Source organism: Phyllobates terribilis, unplaced genomic scaffold (assembly GCF_046119375.1).
Source record: "Phyllobates terribilis strain yellow unplaced genomic scaffold, ASM4611937v1 Scaffold_7__3_contigs__length_470593459, whole genome shotgun sequence".
Classification (NCBI taxonomy): domain Eukaryota; kingdom Metazoa; phylum Chordata; class Amphibia; order Anura; family Dendrobatidae; genus Phyllobates; species Phyllobates terribilis.
Window position 1 is genome coordinate 139211921 of NW_027362767.1, and position 25885 is coordinate 139237805.

Consider the following 25885-nt stretch of genomic DNA (forward strand, 5'->3'; position numbering starts at 1 on the left):
GCGGACGCCATTATGGGCGTGCCAGAGGGTGGCGAGAGGCCACCTCCCATCGTGGGCCAGGACCGAAAATGGCGCCAAAAGTGGAAACCGCCCCCACCAACAGAGACTGTGATGCTAGAGGTGTCTGTCAGCGTGAAAGAACTGCCCCTGGAGCTGACAGTCACCAAGTGGCCCCGGGACCGCCCTCGAGGGGGGAGGAGACGAAAGGAGAGAACAAAGATGGGTGCCGCTTGGAGCAGTCTGGAGCGAGCGCACCCGGAGGCAAGAAGCCTGGAGAAGAATATCGGAGGAGCTTACCCGGAGATGGCGAGAAAGCAGAGCAGCACCGGCCCGTTGGCCAGGAGCCTGCTAGAAACCGAGGAGGGAGAGCAGAGCAGCACCGGCCCGCTGGCCAGGAGCCTGCTGGAGACGACTGTAGGAGAGCAGAGCAGCACCGACCCGTTGGTCAGGAGCCTGCTGGAAACAACGACCCCACTAGGCCTAGTGGAGGTCCTAGCACAGCTTCCCCGAGACCGGGAGTGTGCACAGACCGCTCTGGAGGGCCTCGCAAGGAGGATGGCCCGGGTGCAGCGAGAGACGTTGGCGGAGTGGAGCCGTGAGATGGCCCAGCAGACCGAGACCCGTCAGAGGAGCACGCCACCCGAGACAAGGAGACAGACCGCCTCTGAGGATGGCGCGGGAGGACTGAAGGCCGGAGACGGCGCCGAGAAGGGAGCCGAACGAGTGGAGGCAGGTAAAGGGGACGTCTATACCCCAGACCGGGAAACCGCGTACCTGCCCCAGCTCCCCGTCGCAGAGCCCGAAGTCTATCCTGCCGTGCCCGTCGCTGCAACGTCACCGCCGCAGACTAGGCCTCAAACGGGAGCCGCGACCCCTGTGACGTCACACGCCTCGACCCCGAGCGTGACCAAGCAGGAAGTACCACCAGCCTGGTCGCAAGGCCTAGTACTCCCGGGCGCCGCAGTACCAACAGCGCCCCCTACCTCCGCGGAGCCCCCGGCCTGGTCGCAGGGCCAAGTAGCCCAGGGCGCCGCCGTCCTTACGGTGCCCTTTACCTTCCAGATACCCCAGGCCTGGCCGCAAGCCCGGGCAACCCGGGCGCCACCACCACCGCGCCCATAAGACCAAAAGTGCCGCATCTGGGAGAAGACCTGTACGCCCAGCATACGTGCCCGGATGGGCAGCCATTTATATGGCCACCGGAGTTCCACCATCCCCGACTCCGGAGAGAGAGACCCCTGGATGAACCCCTGATCCCGGCTCCAAAGCCCGTGAAGAGGATCTCGCCCCCGCTAGCGGAAGCGCAGTTTGAGTGGGACCCCACCGGAGAAGATCTTATGGGGTTCACTCAAGAAACTCGGGCAGCTGCAGCGGAGCGTGCTGAGTGCTGCCGCCAACAGCTCGAGGACTTCGAGAGGGAGCGGAGAGAGAGGCGGGTCCGGGAACAGCAAGCTCAAGTAAGGAGCGCGGAGCAGAAGAGCCGAGCCAGGAGAGACCCCCGTGCAGCGCATAGTCCCCGCACCACCGGGACTGTGATAAAGTTTAACCTGCAGCATGGGTGGGGCTTCATCCGAGACCACCACACCCTAGGCGACGTCTTCGTAACCAGGAGAGACGTTGAGTCCCACCTACCGGAGGGACACAGAGGTCGTGACCTTTACATCGGGGACGAGGTCACCTTCACCCGGCACAAGTGTGCCAAAGGTCCCTACGCCCTCCATGTGCATCGCCTGACGGAGGAAGAGCTGCGGTGTGAGGAGGAAGAGCAAGAGGACCCGGACGGGTCTGAAGCCAAAGGTAACCATAAAGCAAGAGCAGGAGGACGCCGTCGCTAAGGACAGCGAAGCAGAAGCTGTATATAGTTGCCCGTCGGGGCACCGTAAACTGAAACCGTAAACTGAAACCGTGAAACTGAAACTGAAACTGTTGCTGTTGCTAATATAGTCCCCGTTGGGACCAGCATGTGTGAACTGTTACCCGTATTTCCCTAAATCCCACTGACCGAGGACTGAGAGCGGTCATTCCTCCCTAATACCTGGCCGAGGACTGAGAGCGGCCACCATTCCTTGTATATAGTTGCGCGTCCTAAAGCGCCCCCTACCGGTTTTATAGGAAAACCAGTTTTCTAGAGAGACTGTCGCACTTTACCCGGTCACACGTTGCACAGTGACCGGAGGAGGAGCCAGAGGCGACGAGAATGTTTTATAAGAATGTTTTGCTGCTAATGTATGTTATTTTATATGTTTATACGATGTTGTTGATATAAAAAAAAAAAAATTTTGTATGTTTTGGTGTTGTTTATGTCTTACAGCCCGAGGACGTGCTGTGATTTACCAGGGGGGAATGTAGCACCCTGAGGATTCGGCTGCTACAGGGGTATTGCACCTCAACCCAGAGGTGTGATATTCCACTCCCGGGTAAGGATGGAGTGTGGACCTGAGCTCGGTAGGCTGCATGCACTACACACATCCCATTTCCGGGGAACAGACCAACGGTACTCCCACTTAGAAATGTGCAGGTACGACCGAGTCTGTTCCTGGCTGGAGTGGGAGGGGGGTGGTACATCCCAAGTAGTGTAGGGGCAGATAGGGGGAGCAGCCTGGGTAAAGATAGGAGCTCATTGGGTGCTGGTCACCTGAGCTCACACATAGAGGGTGTATATAAGGTGGGCACCATCAAAGAACAGGGTCAGTCAGTCTGCTGTAGAGGAGGAGTGAGTCAGCCTTTTGCAAAGAGTCTGTTGGAGAGCAGAAGAGCAGAGCAGAGAAGCCTGAGCCAGAGTGAGAGAGGAGAAGAAAGAGAGACCCAGAGGGGGAAACAGAAGAGAGGACTCTGAGACCCCAAATCCAATCCACGGGTGAAGAGTCGGCATCAGGGTACCGGAACCCAAGCTGGTGGGGGCAAAAACACACCCCAGCCAGAGACCGGAGGCCGTGGGCAGCGTCTGCCACGGCCACCCACCACATCCACCCCGAAGGCATACCACGTGGAGGGTCAGGGAACCCAAGGCCAAGGGTCTCCCAACAGAAGGCCCGAGGGAGCTGGACCTGGGTGGATCACTAGTGGGGACGGCCAGAGAAAGGACAGAAGGAGAGCTCAGGGTCACGCTCCGGACTCGCTTGGGGGTTGGCTGGATCCAGGACCTGGTGGACGCAGCACGGCTCGGGAGGTCACTTGAAGCTGGAGTGACCGGAACATCAGCAGTGAGTAAACACCCTAAACTGCATAACCCGACTCTGTCTTCCTTTAACATCTATGCTGCACCACCACAACCCCCATCCTCTGCACCTGACCCCCTGAGGCTATACCCCACCCGTTGGGGGTTATACCATCACAAGCTGCACCTACACCATCAGCCTCAGCGGACCCTGCTGCAGCGGCGGCCATAGTGACCGCAATACAACGGGTGGCGTAGTCGACAATAAAGAACTTAATAACATCTGTAGGACTGCCACATACAACTGAGTTTGACACCCTGGGCACGGACCGGGTCACAGCCACTCGGAAGACTACAACCCCCATCTGATCCGGCTCCGGATATTCCCCCTAAAAGAATATGGCCCAGGGGGTGCGTCACCAGCTCTGATGCTCAGAACCCGGTTGGGCCAGGCTGGAGTGACCTGCATTTGATGAGCAGCATCCTTTTCTGGGTGTCTGTAGTGAGAGGTCAGTGGCCCAAACTCATTTAACCCTTTCAGAAACACACTTTGATGCCCACTTTGAGGCCCATTTTTGTGCCACTTTTATAATTTTTGTATTTTTTTTCATTGTATTCACGTTATGGCTACTACGCACCACATTGTATTTTATTTTTGTTATTAAACCTTTTTAAAAAAAATGTTTTCAAATAAGAAACTGTTGAATAAGAAACAAACTTCAGCCTTGTCAGTGTGATGAGGGGGAAGCACAGAGAGCAGCTCAGCAGCGACACCCAGTGGTCACATCAGTGTGAAAATTTTAAAATGTGTCACTCTGTAATTGATTCGTACCTACATCTATACACAATTCACAAAATCCGATCTCATGTGCCCGGCGTGCGCAATCATATAGAAACCATATGCAAATCAGGATGGAAGTACATTAGGGGCGTATCCATGCACTTTTACTGCTTGTTCCCTGCCCTGTCTCACCCTCCTCTCCCTGACTGACAGCTCAATGTAAACGACAGCTTACCAACAAACACGACCTCACACGGCTGCAGAAAAATGAAAGTTACGTTTCTTGACATGATGACGCAAAACACATTTTTTTTTTTTTTTTTTAAAAAAAAGGTTTTTTTATTTTCAGAAAAATCTGTAAAATGTCAAATTGGGGCCTGAATATGAACCATAAAATGCTGTCATGTGAATGCGCCTGGGGTGTGTGGGAACAATCCCAACAAGTCATCGGTGAAACCAAACAAGTGCCACCGAAGCGGGGAAGCCATCTTGGGCGAAACGTGATGCTTCAAGGACCCATGGTGTATCGCACGGTCCTCTGGGGCTTAGTAAGAAGCTGCTAAAGAAATAAAGTTGGTATTTTGCAACTGATTATCATCGAGTGTAACCAAAAAGTCTTCTGTACCAGCCCTTTACACTGCGACTTGCAGTAAAACCACTATTTTTATTCAGCCCAAATTGACAGTATAGTGTCAGCATACAGCCATATAGCGGATACAGCCCTTATAGAAATCACAGCTTTAGCAATCTAACAGGAGAGGGGCGATTTCTATAGGGTCTATAGCCCCTGCAAGGCTGTGCACTGTGTATACTCTGTTTGGGCTGACACAGTCTCTTTAAGGTTAAAGTCTAAAGTCCTTACTTGAATCTCATTTCCTTTTTCCGTTTGCTGGAAAGTAATTCTACACCAGTGTCTGGACTTTCACTTTCGAGACTTCACAAATGCAGCCATGATGATGATGATGATGACTGAGCGGGGAAACACAGGTAAAACAGAGACTCTTGTGACCCCAATGTCCATTACTTGGCCTGATAAGGACGGATGTATATGTAGGGTCAGACTCTCCTAGGTCAGTACATAGGAAATGTCGCTGCACGGATTCTCTGCTTTAGGTCAGTTTCTCCATTCATCGATCCTCTCCGCATGCGGCAATATTCCTGATTTCTATATGTAGTGGAATCTACGCCGTGATGAATGGCTGTAGTTCTGAGGTCAAAGGTGGTCCAACGCGCTCCTAGATGGGGGACTCTAATGAAGTGGCCATTCAGAATATATAAGAGCCTTTAAAGGGGTTGTCCAGGTTTGGGATGAAAGTCTGCAGTCATTCAATGTGACTGAAGACTTTTGAATCTTCACAGCCTGCGCACCGCACGCTGTTAGGATAGTCCGATGCTGGCGGTGAGACCGGGCGATTATGTGACTACAAGTATGTGATTTGCAGACTTCCTGCCACATTCCAACTAGACGTCGTGACCGCAATACAAGTAAATTGAGTAATTCTTTGACCACATGTATGCAAAAATGGAGAATCATGAAAGTTGGCATCGGACAATCCTGACAGCGTGTGGTGTGCACGCTGTGAGGATTAAAAAGTCTGTAGTTACTCCAACCCTTTCATCCCAAACCTAGACAATCCCTTTAATCTCGGAGGGCTTTAATTTGGAGGGCTATCCTGGGGGCCATTATACTATTTGGAGGACTATGTGTGGGGTCATTATATTATTTGGAAGGCTATGTGGGGGGCCATTATACTGTTAGCAGGGCTATGTGGGGGTCCACTATACTGTTTGATGGGCTATGTAGGGAGCTATTATACTGTGTGGGAACATAGTGTCTCGGCCATCCTACAGTGTGTGGGGGGGCCTTCATACTGTGTGTGGGGGCCATCATACCATGTTGGAGTTACTATGGGAACATCATACTGTGTTGGGGGTCACTATGTGTGTATTATACTTTGTGGTGGGTACTATAGGATCAGCTCATTGTGCAGTTCACTGTGGGGGGTACCATACTGTGTTTAGGGGAGGTAATTTTTGTTGGAATCATAATTTATGGGGCAATGAAAGAGGTATTTTAGAGAGTGGGAAGACTAAAGGCCTTCAATAGGAGCAAGTTTGCTTTTTAAGGACTGCAAAGTTGTGAGATTTTCTCTTCTGTGTTACAGCTGAATATTATTTACATTTTTTTTGGGATGAGGGAAGGTGATTCAATTAAGATATCTGCTATGGGGCCCCATGAATTGTATGTTCACCCCTGGTAGATATCATTATGAAATAAGCAATAATGGCAAAACAAAGGCATCAGGTAGTGTGCTAACCTAGTGAGGATGTGCTACTACCAGGCAAGACCTTTGTTAATCAGGTGGCCATTCTGCAACGCCACTTCAGGGACACAGGATATCCCTCAAAGTTAATTAATGATGCCATGTAGTTCCAAATATTTCCAAAATTGTCTAATGACAATATCATTCCATACCTCCCAACTTATGAAGAAGAGAAAGAGGGACAAATCAGGAAAATTTTGGCCACAACCCTGGCCACACCTTAATCCACGCCCATTTACCAATTCTTTCTCCCCTGGTAGGAGGAGTTGTCAGAGGGGCGCTGGTAATGAGGGGCATTCAGCAGACGGCCCTCATCCCCATTCCTGGTATGCATGGCCCCCTCATCCCCATTCCTGGCATGCATGGCCCCCTCAGACCCAATCCTGGAATGCATGGCCACCTCAGACCCAATCCTGGAATGCATGGCCCCCTCAGACCCAATCCTGGAATGCATGGCCCCCTCAGACCCAATCCTGGAATGCATGGCCCCCTCAGACCCAATCCTGGTATGCATCACCCCCTCAGACCCAATCCTGGAATGCATGGCCCCTCATCCCCAATCTTGGTATGCTTGGCCCATCAGACCCAATCCTGATATGCATGCCCCCCTCATCCCCAATCCTGGAATGCATGGCCCCCTCATCCCAAATCCTGGTATGCATGGCCCCCTCATCCCCAATCCTGGTATGCATGGCCCCCTCATCCCCAATCCTGGTATGCATGGCCCTCTCATTCGCAATCCTGATATGCATAGCCCCCATATCCTGGTATACATGGCCCCCCATCACTGCACACATGAAAAAAATAAACAGTTCTACTCACCTTCCTTCCTCTCCTCTGCTCCAACCCTGCGTCCTGTCAGTAGCTGATCTCAGCACCTGAGCAGCACATGACATCATTGCCATGCACCCTCAGACACTGCTGTGAGCTGCGGGGATATTCAATCCTCTCCACGCTAGGACTATGTGCATGGAGAAGAGTGAATAGTCATTCTCCTTAACTGCGCGCACTGTCAGCACGGCCGCGGCTCCTGCTGCGGCTCACCTGTCCTCCATGCCCACTACTAAAGAGAATAATTATTCACTCTTCTCCACTCCCACAGGAATATTCATTTTCTTTAGCAGCGGGCACATGTGGTAGCTGCAGCTGCCGGCTACTACCTGTGCCCGCTGCTCCACCGGCGCAACCCGCCCCACCACCCTCCACAGCCGCAAGAACAGCTGAGCCATGACGGAACGTGGGACTAAGCCCTCAAAGCGGGACAGTCCCGCCGAAATTGGGACGTTGGGAGCTATGTCATTTACTTTGATCCTCATTCTCTGATATCATTTTTTTATTATTTATGCATTTTTATACATACTTTTTAAAACTCCAATCAACCACTAGTGATTTTTGAAGCAACAACACTGGCAAAACACTTGAAAAGACATCTCTTGAACCTTCCCCCATCATCAGAGTGGAAAATGCCTTAATAACAGGTCACTTCTTTTGGCAATCTTGAAGCTATTAACAGATGTTCAAAAGACTGAATATCATAGAAATATTAAGAATTTCTCCCAAACCACTCTTCCCCCCTCCCTTAATGATCATCTGTCAGATTAGAAAAGCTGGAAATCTAAGGAGCTCTCTATGCAAATTAGCACACACAGGAGAAGTGGCTAATAGGCAAATGCTAGTACAAAGGGAGCTACTAACCCAATTAACATACGAGTGTATTTTCTAGTGGCACCTGTCTGTGACAAATATACACCTAGGTGAGAAAGATGCAGTTCCTGGCTTCAAAAGAATTCTCTCTCACCCCCAGGGCATCCCCCATTTGCTAACAGAAATCTGCAGAATCGCCGGCGCCAACACAAAATATTGAATATCGGAAGTTCTATACTTCCGATAATAATGGGACACATATTTTTAGCAGCAGGGTCAGCTAATGAACAAATGCATAGTTTTCTGTAGCTGTGAGCCTCTTCGGTGAGCTGTGGCGCAAAAGTACCAGAATAATGGACTGCAGTTATGCCATGTGTAGTCTCTAAGGAAGGTAAATTCGTAACAAAGAATATTGCGTCACTTGCAAGCTTCTGCGATCAACCCCAGCAATAAGTTATCGCGGATGTTAGATATTTTAATAAAAATATGAAGGCTGGAGCCTAGCCCACATGATGTCATCACAGGGGGTGTGTGGGCAGGTTCCCCCTTCGGCATAAAAAACCCAGCCGAAGATGGGTTAGTACTCATGCTGGGAGTATATATTTCATATAGTACGGGTCACATTCGATAACGGTCAATTGGAGCGCCTCCCCTCCAGCTAAACGGAATCGACTCTGAGATCTTTTTAGTAAGTTCTCTTTAATCTCATTTTATTTGTGTAACTGTATATTCTGTATTGTAATGTCTCCCTTTGTAAAACCTTTTATATATTTTTCATAAACACTGCCTCCCTTTTGGATTAAATATAAAATTTAATAGTCCTGTTTCTTTTGTCCTGTAATCGTTCCTCCCCTGAAGCCATATACGCTACCAGAAAGCAGGCGTCTGATCAGGCCTATATTATATTTTAAAATTGATCGGTGGTTGCAGCAAATAATATTAATTGGGCTATCGTGAAGCTGGCAGTGACAGTACGGGGGGGTATACACATATTGCATGCGCTGGAATCCGGAGGTGTGTACGCCATACGCTCACTGGTCGCTTGCCGATAGCTACGTAGTGAAGTAATCGGGATCGTGTGCGCGCGAATCCCTGATGTTCCTGACACTGAACATATGAACAGAAGTGTTTTTTATGTAGAAATGCATATGTTCATTTTTTGAGCACTTGCTTAGCGCTTTTTCAGGTGGTTTTCGAAGAGGAATCAGTCTGAAAAACACGGGTGCACAAAACCTATTAAGACCCGAAGACATCACACCTCCAAAGCTTAAATGCGAGGCCTGTTTTCTCCTGAATAAACCTGATATTACTACTATTTCATTCTTGTGTCGCCTTCATTCCCTAGATGATGATGAGACCCAGGATTTTCACCGGCAGCTTTGTCAGTATGAACATCATGCAGTGAGGATGATGTTTGAGTATTTCCAGGACGATCTATTCTACATTATACAAAACTTGAATCCTCAATTACTTTTGACTGAACTGCATCACCGAAATATCCCTGATGTTGAGGTGAGACAAGAATTGCCGGTGCTGTATAAAAGTGTCCTCTGTGTTATAGGAGCAGTTTACTCCTTGTCACCATCCTGGTGTCTCCAGGAAAGTTGAGTTTGAGAGATTCAGGAAGGAATTTCATGTTACTATTCTGTATATTTATCTTCCTCTGGACCAACACATTATAGAGAAGCTCGACTTGAAATAACTGTGTGAACCCTTTACTATTATTTTTCTTTATGTGTGATCTTACTTGTGTTACAGAAATACAAAAGTCTAGAAAATGATAGAAAATCCTTGGCCTGGACATTACTACAGGATATTTTTAATGGCGGGAGAGAAGCGGTGATCGGATTGTGGGTCAGTCTCTTTGTCTTATGCAGAAGTCATGATTCATCAGGTCTGGATGCTGTACTGGATGAGCTCCGTCACAGAGGTATCATTGTGTAGTATTATTATTTATTTATATAGCACCATTGATTCCATGGTAGTGTACATGAGAAGGGGTTACGTACAAGATACAAATATAGATTACAGAGAACAAACTAACAATGATAGACTGGTACAGAGGGGATAGGGCCCTGCCCTTGAAGGTTTAAATTCTACAGGATAATGGGGAAGGAGACGGTAGGTTGGAGGGGTTGCGGCAGCTCCGGTGGTGGTGAGGTGGCAGCGGGGTCATTGCAGGCTGTAAGCTTCTTGAAAAGATGGGTTTTCAAGTTCCGTCTGAAACTTCCAAATGTGGCGGATAATCGGACGTGTTGGAGAACAGAATTCCAGACGATGGGGAATACACAGGAGAAGTCTTGGAGGCACTTGGGTGAGGAGCATATAAGGTAGCTAGGTACAGGTCTCTTTAAATCTTTGGTTGGTTTATTATAATGTGGCATATACCAACCTTTAGTCCTTGAAAATAAACACAAAATGGGCAATATAGGAAAGCAAAGCAAAACTGGTAACACAAAGAACACAATTCTTGAAGTAGCAGGGATTCACCTGCTGAGAGTTCAGCAACTCCACATGGTTCAGGAACAAACACAAGCTCCCTTCTGGAGCTAACTTTTCCAGACTCCAAACTCTGAATGCCTCAGCTGGCCAAGTATTTAAACTTCCCCAGACCACACCCTGAGGTGGGGATATGGTGAATGACCTCACACTCTTCACAATGGTCATTCACAAAAAACACTCCCTTTACAAATGGACTTAACCCCTCTCAACAAACAACATGCTGGAGGAAACTTAATGGTTTTAGTTCATTGAAGCTAACAGCCTCAGGGAAACATATATCCCCCTCCAGCACTTTACCAGTGACTTTGTCACATATCCCCCTCCCCTGCACAAAGCCGGGGGTTTTGGCACCTTCACTCGCTAAACAGGGAAGTCTGGACAAGGTATCTGCTTTTCCATGTTTTCCGGGCCTGTGCTCTACATGAAAATTAAAGTCTTGGACTGGTAGGAACCACCTAGTCAGCCAGGCATTCTTCTCTTTCCTTTTCCTCATCCATCTCAGGGGCGCATGATCGGACACTAGCCTGAACTTTCGGCCTAACAGGTAGTATCTTAGGGTCTCAATGGCCCATTTGAGCACTCCTTCTCTACGATGGCGTAATTCTTTTAACAGGAAGAGAGTTTCCTACTCAGGAACAGGACTGGATGTTCATCCCTATCTATTTCCTGGGACAACACATCTCCCAAACCGTCCTTGAAGGCGTCTGTCTGCACCACGAACTCCTTAGTGAAGTCAGGTGCGACTAAGACTGACTGTCCACATAGGGTGAGTTTCAACTCCTGGAATGCCATCTCCGCTTCCGAGGACCATTTGGCCATCAATGTCTTCGTGACCTTAAGAAGATCAATCAGGGGGGCGGCTAACATGGCAAAATTTGGTATAAATCGCCAATAATACCCCACAATTCCCAGAAACGCCCCAACTTGCTTCTTGGAGTTCGGTTGCGGCCAGTATTGGATAGCCTCCACCTTATTTACTTGCGGCTTTATTTCGCCCCTTCCGACGACGTAGCCCAAGTATTTTGCCTCTTCCTTCCCATTGGTGCACTTCTTTGGGTTTATCGTAAACCCTGCCTTCCTTAGCGCATCCAGTACTGCCTAGACCTTCTGTAAATGACTTTCCCAATCCGGGCTGAATATTACGATGTCATTCAGGTAAGCTGAGGAGTACTTCTTGTAAGAGGCTAGTATCCGTTCAATGGCCCTCTGGAAGATAGCTGGGGTTCCCTGCGGCATCCTGGTTTGCTGAAAGCACCCATCAGGAGTAGAGAAGGCCGTTTCGTTAGGTCCAGGGTGGTGATATATCTGGCTGACCCTAGCCTCTCAATAAGTTCATCAATGCAGGGCATTGGATACGCGTAGAATTATGACACCTCATTCAGCTTCCAGTAGTCATTACAGAACCGCCATTCTCCATCCGGCTTTGGCACCAGGGCAATCGGGCTGGACCAGCCGTTTTTTGACTCCTCAATGACGCCCAGGCTCAACATTCTCCTCACCTCTTTGGATATCACCTTGCAGCAGGCTTCAGGAATCTGATACGGCCTTTGATTCACCCTCACATGCAACTCTGTCAAGATTTCGTGTTCGACCACCTGCGTACAACCTGGCAGCTCTGAAAACAGGTCCTGTTTCCGCTGGAGCAACACTTCGGCACTGTTGCTTCTGGGCCGGTGACAGTGTCCCTGCCACTGTGACATCCTCGACTCAGGCTTCCGGATGGGCCCCTAGGCACGTAGCTACCACCTGCTCCCTGTCTCACCAAGGTTTGAGCAGATTAACATGGTACACCTGATACGGCTTCCTTCTTCCTGGATTGGTGGACTTTGTGGTTGACATCACTCAACTTTTTGACCATCTCATATGGCCCTTGTCACTTAGCCAGGAATTTACTTTCCACCGTGGGGATCAGCACCAATACCCAGTCTCCAGGGCTAAACTGCCTCAGCCTCACTGACCGATTGTAGACCCTGTCTGGGCCTCTTGTGCTTGAAGGAGGCTTTCTCTTACAATCGGCATTACCCTCGCAATCCGGACTTGCATCTGGGCCACATGCTCGATGACACTTCGGTGGGGTGTTACCTCAGCTTCCCAGGTTTCTTTTGCAATATCCAATAGTCCCCGAGGGTGCCGTCCATAAAGCAACTCGAAGGGTTAGAACCCCGTAGAGGCCTGGGGAACTTCCCTAATGGAGAATAGCAGTTAGGGGAGTAGGCAATCCCAGTCTCAGCCATCCTTCTCCACAACCTTTTTAAGCATAGACTTTAGGGTCTTGTTGAATCGCTCAACCAGGCCGTCCGTCTGCGGATGGTACACCGATGTCCGAAGTTGGGTAATCTGCAAAGCTTTGCACAACTCCCTCATCACTCTCGACATGAACGGAGTTCCTTGGTCCATCAGGATCTCCCTCGCAGGCCAGTTCGGGAGAAAATATAGACTAGTACACATGCTATACTCCGGGCAGAGTAGTTTCTCAATGTCACCGACTCCGGGTACCATGTTGCTTAGTCCAGCACCACCAGGATGTATTGGTGACCCCTGGCGGACTTAACTAAGGGCCCTACCAGGTCCATAGCAATGCGGTCAAACGGAACCTCTATAATGGGTAATGGGACCAGAGGACTATGGGAGTGGGACATGGGAGCAATTAGCTGGCACGTAGGACAGGACCAACAATAATTAACCACCTCTCTGAGACACCCAGGCCAGTAAAACCTTTGAAGGATCAGCTCATGGGTTTTGTCTATGCCCAGATGCCCCTCAAGAAATGAGAATGGGCTAGGTCTAGCACCCCACGCCTATAGGGTCCTTTTACCAACAGCTGCTCTAACACTTCCCCTCTCTGTTTAGTGACCCGATATAGCAAATCCTCATTAACTGCAAAATAAGGAAACCTGGTGTCAGTCCCCGGCTCTTGGGCGACCCCATTTATCACAGTCACATTGTCCCATGCCCCTTTTAACATAAGGTCCTCCATTTGAGCAGTCCCAAAATTCCCTCCAGAGACCCTCAATTCTGGAATCTCATTCTTATGGGTCATGGTCTCGTCGCAAGCAATGACACACAAGGGAAACTCTTCCGCCTCCGACTGCAAAGATGATTCTACATTGATGAATTGGCTCTTACCTGAGTCAGTGGGCACCCCCGCCTTTCCGCACAAATCCCAGAACAGTCTGAAGTCCCGCCCGATTATTACCGGGTGTAGCAGGCCCTCAACCACCCCAACCTCATGGGTCTCAGCCCCATAGTTAGTTTTTATTGTCACTTGGGTGACAGGGTAGCCTTGGCGTCCCCGTGGATACAGCGGATGCCCACGTACTTCCCTGGGATCAACTGGTGGGGGAGTGTGGGCTTTACCAGGGTCACCAAACTTCCTGAGTCCAGGAGTCCCGACACTAATACTCCATTTATGGTTACGGGACAGTACTGGGGCCCCTCATAGTCCACAATGCAGGCAGGGTAGGCATAGTATGAGCAGTGTCTTCCTACGCTGCAGTCCATCTGCTCAGAGGATATAGGACAACAGGCAGCTATGTGTCCAGGACTGCGACACCAACAGCAGATCATGTCTTTCCCAGCGGCGGCCATTGACAACCCCTCATCAACCCCTTGGGACCTTGGACTTCCCCCAGTCGTGGCTCTGCTCCCCCTCTTTTGGGACTCTGGCTCCCCCTGAGTACCCCAGTATAGGGATGCAGCACATCCTGGCTTCCTTAGGGACCTCTCGACCACTTGGTATCTTTCTACAAGGTCGACCAGGTCATCCGCATTCCAGGGGTCTACCTGGGCAACCCAGGTCTGCACTGACCTAGGTAGGGAGTGCACAAACCTGTCCATGACAACCTGCTTCACCATCTGGGCTGGAGTGGAAGACTCCGGCTGCAACCACTTCTGCACAAGATGCAGAAGGTCAAACATTTGGGAGCGAGGGGGTTTATCACCATAATACACCCAGTGGTGAACCCTTTGGGCTCTAACTGACATAGTCACTCCATCACCTGCCAGTATTTCAGTTTTAAGTATAATATACTCCTGGGCATCTTGCAAGGTCAGGTCGTGATAAGCTTTCTGGGGCTCACCAGTCAGATAGGGGGCTAGCACTTCTGACCACTGCTCCGGCGTTATCTTCTTCCGCTCTGCTACTTGCTAAAACACAGTCAAAAATGCCTCCACATCATCGCCCGGGGTCAATTTTTGCATAGCTTTTCTTACTGCTTTCCAGACGCTCGAGTCATCACCTGGACATGGGGAGGGGCTGTCAGCCTTTCGCTTACCGCCTCTGCGCACAATTCCATCAGCTGCTGTTGTTGTGGGAGCTGGTCTTGTTGATGCTACTGCTGTTGGTGGATCTGCTGCAATAGTAGCCTGCTTGTCTCCTGCTGGAAAAGTGGAAAAGACATGGAGGTAGCACTCACCAAATCTTCTTAAAATATGTCCTTTACTGGTAAAAGAGGGACATGTCAGTGTGCGGTATAGGACGGAGACCCCGAAGGGTTGCGGGGGAGAAGAGGAGCAAAGGTGCCGTGAAGCTTCTCTTCTGTTGAACTTGTCTCCTGCTGGGCTAGCACTAGATGCTTAACCAGGTCCTCCATACTGTCTATCTTCGTTTCCTGGCTTATGGCCGCCTTTACCCAGGACATGCGGTTTGTCCTCAGCCGTTACACGTGCCTCCTGGGGATCTTGCCCTCATTCTCCACCACCTGTGGTAGATCGCTCACCCGGCTGCACATGGAGGTAGACACAGGTACGCCTTCTCTTTAAATCTTTGGTTGGTTTATTATAATGTGGCATATACCAACCTTTAGTCCGTGAAAATAAACACAGCCCGCTGGGCAAAACAGGTAAACAAAGCAAAAATGTTAACACAAAGAACACAGTTCTTGTAGTAGCAGGGATTTACATGCTGAGAGTTCAGCAACTCCACATGGTTCAGGAACAAACACAAGCTCCCTTCTGGAACTAACTTTTCCAGACTCTGAACTTTGAATGCCTCAGCTGGCCGAATATTTAAACTTCCCCAGACCACACTCTGAGGTTGAGATATGGTGAATGACCTCCCACCCTTCACAATGGTCATTCACAAAAAAACACTCCCTTTACAAATGGACTTAACCCCTCTCAACAAACAACATGCTGGAGGAAATTTAATGGTTTTAGTTCACTGAAGCTAACGGCTTAAACATATCTCCCCTCCAGCACTTTAACAGTGACTTTGTCACTATGCCCATTATGCACACATACACATATTCATTCATACAAATTATACACATGTTCATACATATTACATACACACATCCACGGGAAGAGAAGCGTAACAGCACCACACCATCCAGTCTTATCAATGACCTGTGCTTGTCTCAGTATATGTGCTCGTCGATTCCTATGGCTGTGCAGAAAGCCAAGTATGATGCAAATAAATAACAAGAAAGAGTACTTTGTACTTGGTACCGTTATAATATGTATATATTGTTTTATGTTTTACTACTTTTGCAGAACAAAAATGTTTTTTTCTGACAGCTCTGTGCCCCAGCTCCTCCATACACAGCAATGCTTGTGTCTGCCGAGTGCTCCTGTGTTCTCTACCAGAGTGCAAATGGCCAGATTCCTCTAGTGGTGGCTTCTCTCCCAGAGAACAGAAGGACTAGTTGTTGTAAAGCCATTGTGCCAGATTCTTCTCTTCTTCAACTTCATCTGTCAAGGGAGAGTCGGGAAGCCCCCCATACACATTAGACTGCCAGATGATCCTGCCGATAATGGTGGGTTCGTGTGACATCTGTGCAGGTATCTGCCCTTCTTGTCTCTGGTTCTGTCACCAGGTAGTGCTGCATTCTTGCTGTGGATGATGGAAGGCAACTACTCTAGTTCCATATTGTCAGATACTTATACCGCACAAAAAGCTCAGGCTCAAGTAGCCCAGCTTCAAAGGAAGATGAATAAAATATGTAGATAAAAGATTACATTTTATTTCCAATCTTTGAAATCAACAAATAATTAAAAAATAATTAAAAAACAGAGACCTTCGGGTTCCATCCATCAACATCATACATGAATAACAGGAAGCACAGCTTCTCAAATAAATACAAAGTAATTATACAACATAGCCCCATGAATCATGACAGGGCTAGAGGATATACATATTTATACTCACATGAGGAGGTTCCTTCCCTCCTCATGTGAGTATAAATATGTATATCCTCTAGCCCTGTCGGTCTCTGTTTTTTAATTATTTTTTAATTATTTGTTGATTTTAAAGATTGGAAATAAAATTTAATCTTTTATCTACATATTTTATTCATCTTCCTTTGAAGCTGGGCTACTTGAGCCTGAGCTTTTTGTGCGTTATATTGTGAACTCAGGAAGTATATTTATGTGACCTTTTGTGATTTGTACTAATTGTCAGATACTTGTAGTTCTGACCGTACTGGGAGATCAGGAGTTAATTTTTCAGTGTGTGTCTCCTTCTGTGTGGCCTGGGCAGGGCTGCATGCTATTTAAGCTCCTGAAAGCCTGCAGTCCATTGCCAGTTACAATTTGACTTGCTCCTAGAGAACTTCTCAGTATCCTGCTTTGGCTTGTTGTAGACCAGGGATGTAAAACTTAAACACACAAAGGGCCAAAATGAAAAACTTGGCAAAGTCGCAGGCCGAACAGTATACAGTATAATAGGCCCCGCATAGTCCTCCATACAGAATAATGGGCCCCACATAGTCCTCTATACAGTATAATGGGCCCCACATAGTCCTCCACACAGTATAATGGGCCCCATATAGTCCTCCATACAGAATAATGGGCCCCACATAGTCCTCTATACAGTATAATGGGCCCCACATAGTCCTCCATACAGTATAATGGGGCTCACATAGTCCCCATACAGTATAATGGGCCCCACATAGTCCTTCATACAGAATAATGGGCCCCACATAGTCCTCCATACAGAATAATGGACCCCACATAGTCCTCCATACAGAATAATGGGCCCACATAGTCCTTCATACAGTATAATGGCCCCACATAGTCCTCCATACAGAATAATGGGCCCCACATAGTCCTCCATACAGTATAATGGGCCCCACATAGTCCTCCATACAGAATAATGGGCCCACATAGTCCTTCATACAGTATAATGGCCCCACATAGTCCTCCATACAGAATAATGGGCCCCACATAGTCCTCCATACAGTATAATGGGCCCCACATAGTCCTCCATACAGAATAATGGGCCCACATAGCCCTCCATACAGAATAATGGGCCTTACATAGTCCTCCATACAGAATATGGGGCCTTGCATAGTCCTCCATACAGTATATTGGGCCTCACATAATCCTCCATACAGTATAATGGGCCCCACATAGTCCTCCATACAGAATAATGGGCCCCACATAGTCCTCCAGACAGTATAATGGGCCCCACATAGTCCTCCAGACAGTATAATGGGCCCCACATAGTCCTCCATACAGTATAATGGGCCCCACATAGTCCTCCATACAGAATAATGGCCTCACATAGTCCTCCATACAGAATAATGGGCCCCACATAGTGCTCCATACAGTATAATGGGCCCACATAGTCCTCCAGACAGTATAATGGGCCCCACATAGTCCTCCAGACAGTATAATGGGCCCCACATAGTCCTCCATACAGAATAATGGCCTCACATAGTCCTCCATATGACGCGCCCCCTGGGCCATATTCTTTAGGGGAATACCCGGAGCCGGATCAGATGGGGGTTGTAGTCTCCGAGTGGCTGTGACCCGGTCCGTGCCCAGGGTGTCAAGCTCAGAGTATGTGGCAGTCCTACAGATGTTACAAAGTTCGTTATGTCGACTACGCCACCCGTTGGATTGCGGTCACTACGGCCGCCGCTGCAGCAGGGTCCGCTGAGGCTGATGGTGTTGGTGCAGCTTTAGATAGTATAACCCCCAACGGGAGGGGTATGGCCTCAGGGGGTCAGGTGCAGAGGATGGGGGTTGTGGTGGTGCAGCGTAGATGATAATTAAAGACAGAGTCGGGTTGTGCAGTTCAGGGTGTTTACTTACTGCAGATATTCCGGTCACTCCGGCCTTGAGTGACCACCCGAGCCGTGCTGCGTCCACCAGGTCCTGGATTCAGCCAACCCCCAAGCAAGTCCGGAGCGTGTCCCTGAGCCCTCCTTCTTGTCCTTTCTTCTGGCCGTCCCCACCAGGGATCCACCTAGGTCCAGCTCCCTCGGGCCTTCTGTTGGGAGACCCTTGGCCTTGGGTTCCCTGACCCTACACGTGGTTTGCCTTCAGGGTGGATGTGGTGGGTGGCCGTGGCAGATGCTGCCCACGGCCTCCGGTCTCTGGCTGAGGTATGCTTTAGCCCCCACCAGTTTGGGATCCGGTACCCTGTTGCCAACTCTTCACCCTAGGGTTGTACTTGGGTTCTCAGAGTTCCTTCTGTCTCCCCCTCTGGGTCTTTCTTTCTCTCCTCTCTCACTCTTGCTCTGGGGCTGCTCTGCTCTTCTGCTTTCTTCCTCTGACTCTGCAAAAGACTGACTGACCTCTCACAGACTGACCCTGTTCTTAGATGGTGCCCACCTTAAATACTCCCTCTATGTGTGAGCTCAGGTGACCAGCACCCAATGAGCTCCTAACTTTACCCAGGCTGCTCCCCCTATCTGCCCCTACACTACTGGGATGTACCACCCCCCTCCCACTCCAGCCAGGAACAGACTCGGTCGTACCTGCACATTTCTAAGTGGGAGTACCGTTGGTCTGCTCCTCGGAAATGGGATGTGTGTAGTGCATGCAGCTTTCTGAGCTCAGTTCCACACTCCATCCTTACCCGGGAGTGGAATATCACACCTCTGGGTTGAGGTGCAATACCCCTGTAGCAGCCGAATCCTCAGGGTGCTACACATACAGTATAATGGGCCCCACATAGTGCTCCATACAGTATAATGGCCCCACATAGTCCTCCAGACAGTATAATGGGCACCACATAGTCCTCCATACAGTATAATGGCCCCACATAGTCCTCCCCATCCAGAATAATGGGCCCCACATAGTCCTCCAGACAGTATAATGGGCACCACATAGTCCATACAGTATAACGGGCCTCACATAGTCCTCAATACAGAATAATGACCACACATAGGGATGGCGGTTCTGCTGTCTCGGGCCAAATATAACCACCCTGCGAGTCAGATTTGGCCCACGGGTCGGAGTTTGACACGTATGTTGTAGACATTCCTGATGTTGATTGCGGCTTGTCTTTTGACTACTCTCCTGCCTTGTGATTTTGTCTCTGTACTGACTTCCTGGTTCTGACTTGGCTACCAGATTATTCTACTTGCCAGCTTGCACCACCAAAGGGCAGCTAACTCCGTGACCCAGACTAGGGGTCCTAGTTAAGTCCAGATCCCTGTGTAGGGATTAAAGGGTGAAGGCCAGGGCTACCCCTGGGATCTTGAAAACAGAGTAGGTAGTGTCAAACCTGTTCATCGTAGCCCTCTTTGAAGCTGCCAAGTGACCAAGTGCAGTACTCCTGTTACTGTTCAGCAGATTTTAGTCTAGTGTGTATGGAGGTCTTAAAACTGCAGCACGATGTGATTCTTATGTTATAGACACAGTCAATATGAGCCATGTACTCAGCTAAATGCACCAGAATTGTGGTTTGATCTTCGCACAAAAAAAAAACATGGTGCATCAATGATGACGTCTTTGCAAAATTGACTAAAACATTTTTCTTAGGTAACACTCTGGTGGCGGAAATCCTTCTGGATGAAAACGGACATCAACTTCCCCCAGAGCTGACAGGTAAGTGGGAAAATATTAACTGGTTCTCTAGAAACGAAAGTTTATTACTACATCGCCTCCCTATAAGCATCTGAGTATATATGGATGGATGTTTTATTAAAAAAATGACCCCGGATTGTGTTTTCCCCATTTTTAGCTCCTTATTTATAAAGAAAATAAAACTTGAAATACAAATGTCCCCTTCCAATATATTAAATATGCAAATTTCCTCTTAAAAGAGGAAGAGGACTTGAACTCTATAGCGCCACCTATTGGAAGCAGCAATCCTATAAGTCACAATCGACCCTTTAACGAGTCGTGCAATATGACTTAGGATAAAAGCCAAATCAGAATCTCAATTTGCAGACACGGTGTTTCGGGCTGTTGGCCCTCATCAGTGCAAAGTATGAGATCTGATTTGGCTAGGTGAGAGGCTCTGGACTGAGGTCTAACGGGTAACGTTTCTCCTTGTGGAGAGTGACATACAGGCTCCGGCATGCCAAGGTAAGGAGGCTTATTCGCCGTGCAATGCTCCTCTGGGAAATTATTTGGTTTTTATCCTAAGTCATAATGCAAGACTCATTAAAGGGTTGATAGTGACTTATAGGACCAGCAGTTTAGAATATACCGTAATACACTACAAAAAGTCTCCTTTCGTAAAATTAAACAATAGGCAAACATTGGGGCCGATTCACTAAGCTACACATGCCAAAATTATGGCCTAATTTGTGCCAATGTTTACGTCATGCCATGTGATTTAGACATGTTTAACCCCTTTGACATGTGATGTATGGCTGTGGTTATACTGAGCGAGCTCAGGAGCTGGGCCTGCACCATGCCTGGCCGGCATCTGCATATAAAAGCTAAACTCCAATCACTGCTGTTAACTTTTAAAGCACCACTCCAGCGCTTTTTTTTCTCAACGCTGGAGTTGCATTTTAAATGTAAGCCCCCTGTCATAAGCAAGTTGAAGAATAAATGATCTCTAAAAGGCCTAAAGTTACAGATGACACATTTCCTTTGTATTTTAGGCAAAAAATATATATATTTTCATCTTTTACATTTTAAAAGTTACAACTAGGAAAATGGGCCAATGCAAAAGTTTGGGCACCCTGCTTGGTTAGTACCTAGTAGCGCCCCCTTTTTGAAAGTATCGCAGCTTGTAAACGCTTTTTGTAACCAGACATGGGTCTTTCAGTTCTTGTTTGGGTGATTTTCATCCATTCTTATTTGGACAATTCCTCCAGTTCTGTGAGATTCTTGGGTCGTCTTGCATGCGCTGAGGTCTAACCACAGATTTTCAGTGATGTTCAGATCAGGGGACTGTGAGGGCCATTGTAAAACCTTCAGCTTGTGCCTTTTGAGGTCGTCTATTGTGGATTTTGACATGTGTTTAGGATCATTATCCATTTGGAGAAGCCATCCTCTTTTCATCTTTAGCTTTTTTACAGATGGTGTTATATTTGCAGCAAGAATTTGTTGAAATTTCATTGAATCCATTCTTCCCTTTACCTGTGAAATGTTCCCCGTGGCATTGACTGCAACACAACCCCAAAGCATGATTGATCCACCCCCATGCTTAATGGTTGGCGAGATGTTGTTTTGAAATTCTGTGCCCTTTTTTCTCCGCACATACTGTACCTTTTGATCATTGTGACCAAAGAGTTCTGTTTTAACCTCATTGGTCCACAGGACTTGATTCCAAAATTCATCAGGCTTGTTTAGACGTTCTTTTGCATACTTCTGACACTGAATTTTATCATGAGGATGCAGGAGAGGTTTTCTTCTGATGACTCTTCCATGGGGGCCATATTTGTGCAGGTGTCTCTGAACAGTAGAACAATGTACCGCAACTTCAGAGTCTGACAAATCTTTCGGAAGGTCTTTTGCAATCAAGTGGGGGTTCTGATTCTAGCAATCCTAAGAGCAGCTCTCACTGAAACTTTGCTAGCTTTTCCAGACCTTATCTTGACCTCCACTGTTCCTGGTAACTGCCATTTCTTAATTACATTTCGAATTGAGGAAGGGCAACTTGAAAATAGCCTTCTCCTGCTTTGTGGGCCTCCACCATTTTTCATTTTCAGAGTGCTAGGCAGCTGCTTAGAAGAACCCACACCTGTGTTTTTTTGGCACAAGGTTAGAGGAGATTGGGTTTTTATAAAGCTGGGAAATTTGCATCACCTGGCCTTTCCTAAGAATGATAGTGAACAAGCCATAACCCTAACAGGCTAAGTAAGGTCTGAAACCTTGGTCAGTTATCTGAGCACACAAATCTCTAAGAGTGCCCAAACTTTTGCATGGGCCCATTTTTCTTCCTTGTAATTTTTAAACTGTAAAAGATGAAAAAAAAATAAAAATACATATATATATTTTTTTGTTCTTCCTAAAATACAAAGGAAATGTGTCATCTTTAACTTTAGACCTTTTAGAGATCATTTAATCTTCAACTTGCTTAGCTGTTCACAATGACAGTGATTTTGACCAGGGGTGCACAAACTTTTCAATGCCACTGTACGTCACAAGCTCTCAATGCAAATCTGTGAGAGCCAGAATGTGGGTCTCATAGACTTGTATTGAAGAGTTACCTCCGCGCCGTTCCACGAAACACTGGAGCTGCCGGCAGGTGACTTTTCGCCAGAGACCAACGGAAGCGATGCTGGAAAACAATGAAGGCAGTGGCAGGTTAGCATGAGACAGGGGACAGGAATTACATTTAAAGCACCACTCCAGCAGTACAATAAAAAAAAAACGCTGAAGTGGTGCTTTAAATACCACCGTGTGACATGTAATGCACACTGTCTAAGGGCACATCATTCCCCCCTCACCGCCCGAGAAGCGATGCAAGGTCTCCAATGGGTTATCATGGCAGATAGGACTACAATAAACAATGATCTATACATTGTACGAAACCCAAAATGGTATCAATAAAAGTCTCAACTTGCCACGCCAAAAAGCAAACCTTCATGCTGCTGCGTCACAGGAAATCTAAGAGAAAAGGTACAGGTCTGTGTCAATATAAACCAATTTTTTTTCCTTTACAAATTTCTGAATTTTTTTTAACCACTAAAACAAAAAATATATATATTTTTTATTCTGTCTTAGCATAGGTGTGTATCTGTGTGTTTCACATCCACATTAGCTGATTTCTTGGACCTTGTATGAGAAAAAAAAACTGGAACAGTGAGTGGTCTCTGCATACAGTCCCCCTGCCCACTTGAGATACCTCCTATGCTGTGGAGCTGGGTTATAAGTGGGTTGTTCTCTTCAGGAGCGGACGGAGTGAAGGGTATGTATAACTACCGCTGAACACCAGTGGTATCTTGCAGTAAGCGCCATCCCGTTTTACTCTGGTGCATGCGCAGTCTTCTTGTGCTACATGGGTGGTCTTACCGCGGTCAGCGTCGGCGAAAGTCTTCCCCTTCATCGCGAGACCTGTAGCGTTCAGATTCCAGGCACGGTGTTTGCATCCTGGCTCACCCTGCCGATCTGCTGCCCTGATACAGCCAGAAAGTACTACATCATATCAGAGTGGTTGTTCTACTAGTAGCAGAGGTTCCTCTATAATTGTCCTGCTGTGAAGCAGGACAATGCAGACAGGCAACTTTTTGTCTATTTTTATATACCTCCTACATAGACTCTCCTCATATATGTGTTTTTTCTCTTGTGTGACACAGATGACTAGCCCTAAGAAACTTGGCAAAAGGAAGCGATAATTGCACCACAGACTATGCTGTTCATGTGAACAAACCCTACCAGATAACTATTATCAGGATACATGTATGGGAGTGTCTGGGAGTACAAACTTATGACAACCTTTGACACACTCAGTACAGGAATGAATGTGTTGCACGGATTTATTTCATTCTACATCAACTAAGGAATGTGCTCCTCAGACCTGTGGGGGCATCACAATCATGGACCAGACCTCAGTCACAGGACAATAAAACCTTCACACTCCTTATCTATGAACTGTTCCAATATTTACCGCCTCTACCATAATGATAGTTCTGCTTCTAGTCACTTGTCTTATCTATTGCACTATTTCTGTGTCTTGTTGTGCATAAATGTGACTCTTCAGATTTTGTGTTATTCCATGCCTGATGAAGAGACCCTAGTAGTCTCGAAAGCTTGCAATTTGTTAACATCTTTTCAGTTAGCCATTAAAAGGTATCAGTCGCTCCTAATTCCGCAAAAAAAATGCAAGTTGAAATCTCCTTTTTATAAATCATCAGAGGAATCAGATATGGTTATTCTCTCTGGAGGTGAAATTCTTACTGACTCATCTGAAGATCTCTATCTGTTCCATAAAGTGGGTTCTTCTAAGCTCCTTAAAGCGATTAAGTCTATGGTACAGTTAAATAAAGTCTCTAAAAATGGATCCAAAAAGTGTAGTCTGTTTTGTTAATGATTCTGAAGACTGGGATTCTTCTCCGAAAGTCAACCTTGCACTAGCAAGATTGTCCAAAATATCTACATTTCCATCAGAGGACTCAACTTTATTAAGAGATACCATGGATAAAAAAAGAAAATTCATTACTAAAGAAGGCCTATTCATCAGCAGCTTTAGTCTGTAAATCAGGGATGGCAATGGTCCTCATGGCCAGAGCTCTCCATTTTTGGCTTAGCCAATTATCTGATGATCTGAAAGAATGTGTATTTTGGAAGTATTCTTCAGGATATGCCAATTATGAAATTAGTAGTGGAATTTTTATGTGACTGTCCTTTAGATGCCATCACGTTTGCTTCCAGATGTTTATCCTTTGTGAATATGGCCAGGCGAACACTATGCATAAAGCAGTGGGCTGGGGATATATCCTCGAAATTGCACTTCTGTTCCTTGCCTTTCCATCCAGGTAGCCTGTTTGGTCCTCAACTAAATAACATTTTGGCATCCCTTAATGAGAACAAAGGGATCTCATTTTCTAGTTCTTCTAGACGGGTTTCTTATAAATATTGTCCTAAGTTTGGGGTCTCTCTCAGAAACAATCAAATCTCTTTATTTCCTCCAGACATTTTCGACCAAAAAAGCTACATGTCATTCAAGGAGAAACATGAGGATAAATCAGGTAATGTCAACCAATAATGCCAGGTCTATGTCAATTACTGTGGGCGCAAGATTATCCATCTTTACTTCTCATTGGTTAAGAGCCTGTTCAGATTCCTGGGTCCTCTCTGTAATTCAGCCAGGATACTGCCAAGGCCTAAAGGAACAACCACCAGATCGGTTTCTTCTGAATCCAGGTAAGAACCTGGTCATTCTCTCTCTTCTGAAAGATTTCATAAAAGAATGCGCCTTAGAATCCGTCCCTTCTTTGCAAAGGTTCAAAGGCATATTTTCAAGATTTTTTGCCGTTTCCAAATCAGAAGGAAAATTCAGACTAGTCATAGATCTGAACTTCTTGAACAAATACATTCTGATAGAAAAATTCAAAATGTAGACCATACGTTCCATCTTGACAGTAATCAAGGAAGGAGATTTATTTGCCACATTAGACCTTCAAGATGCGTACTTTCATATTCCAATACTGAGAACTCAGATGTTTTCTGATGATTGAATTGAGACTGTGAAGAAACCCTCCATCTACAGTTCACATGTCTACCATTTGGCCTGTCCTCGGCTCCCCGAGTTTTCACAAAAGTTCTTTCTTTTCTTTCTTTCTTTTTTCAAGGCGTAGCAGTGATTCCTTATTTAGGCGACTGGCTAGTGCTTGCATCTTC

General features: G+C 47.2%; 1 protein-coding gene across 2 annotated transcripts in view; it reads left to right on the forward strand.

Moving 5' to 3' along the window:
• Positions 1-4804: 4804 nt before the first annotated feature.
• Positions 4805-25885, forward strand: part of LOC141153973 (NACHT, LRR and PYD domains-containing protein 3-like) — a 178229-nt gene continuing 157148 nt past the window's right edge. For both annotated transcript variants that reach the window (XM_073639302.1, XM_073639301.1), the window contains exons 1-4: positions 4805-4925; positions 9252-9418; positions 9665-9836; positions 20123-20188. In XM_073639302.1, the coding sequence (XP_073495403.1) occupies positions 4889-4925; positions 9252-9418; positions 9665-9836; positions 20123-20188 (442 nt within the window). In that variant the 5' untranslated portion in view covers positions 4805-4888. The remainder of the gene's footprint in view (positions 4926-9251; positions 9419-9664; positions 9837-20122; positions 20189-25885) is intronic.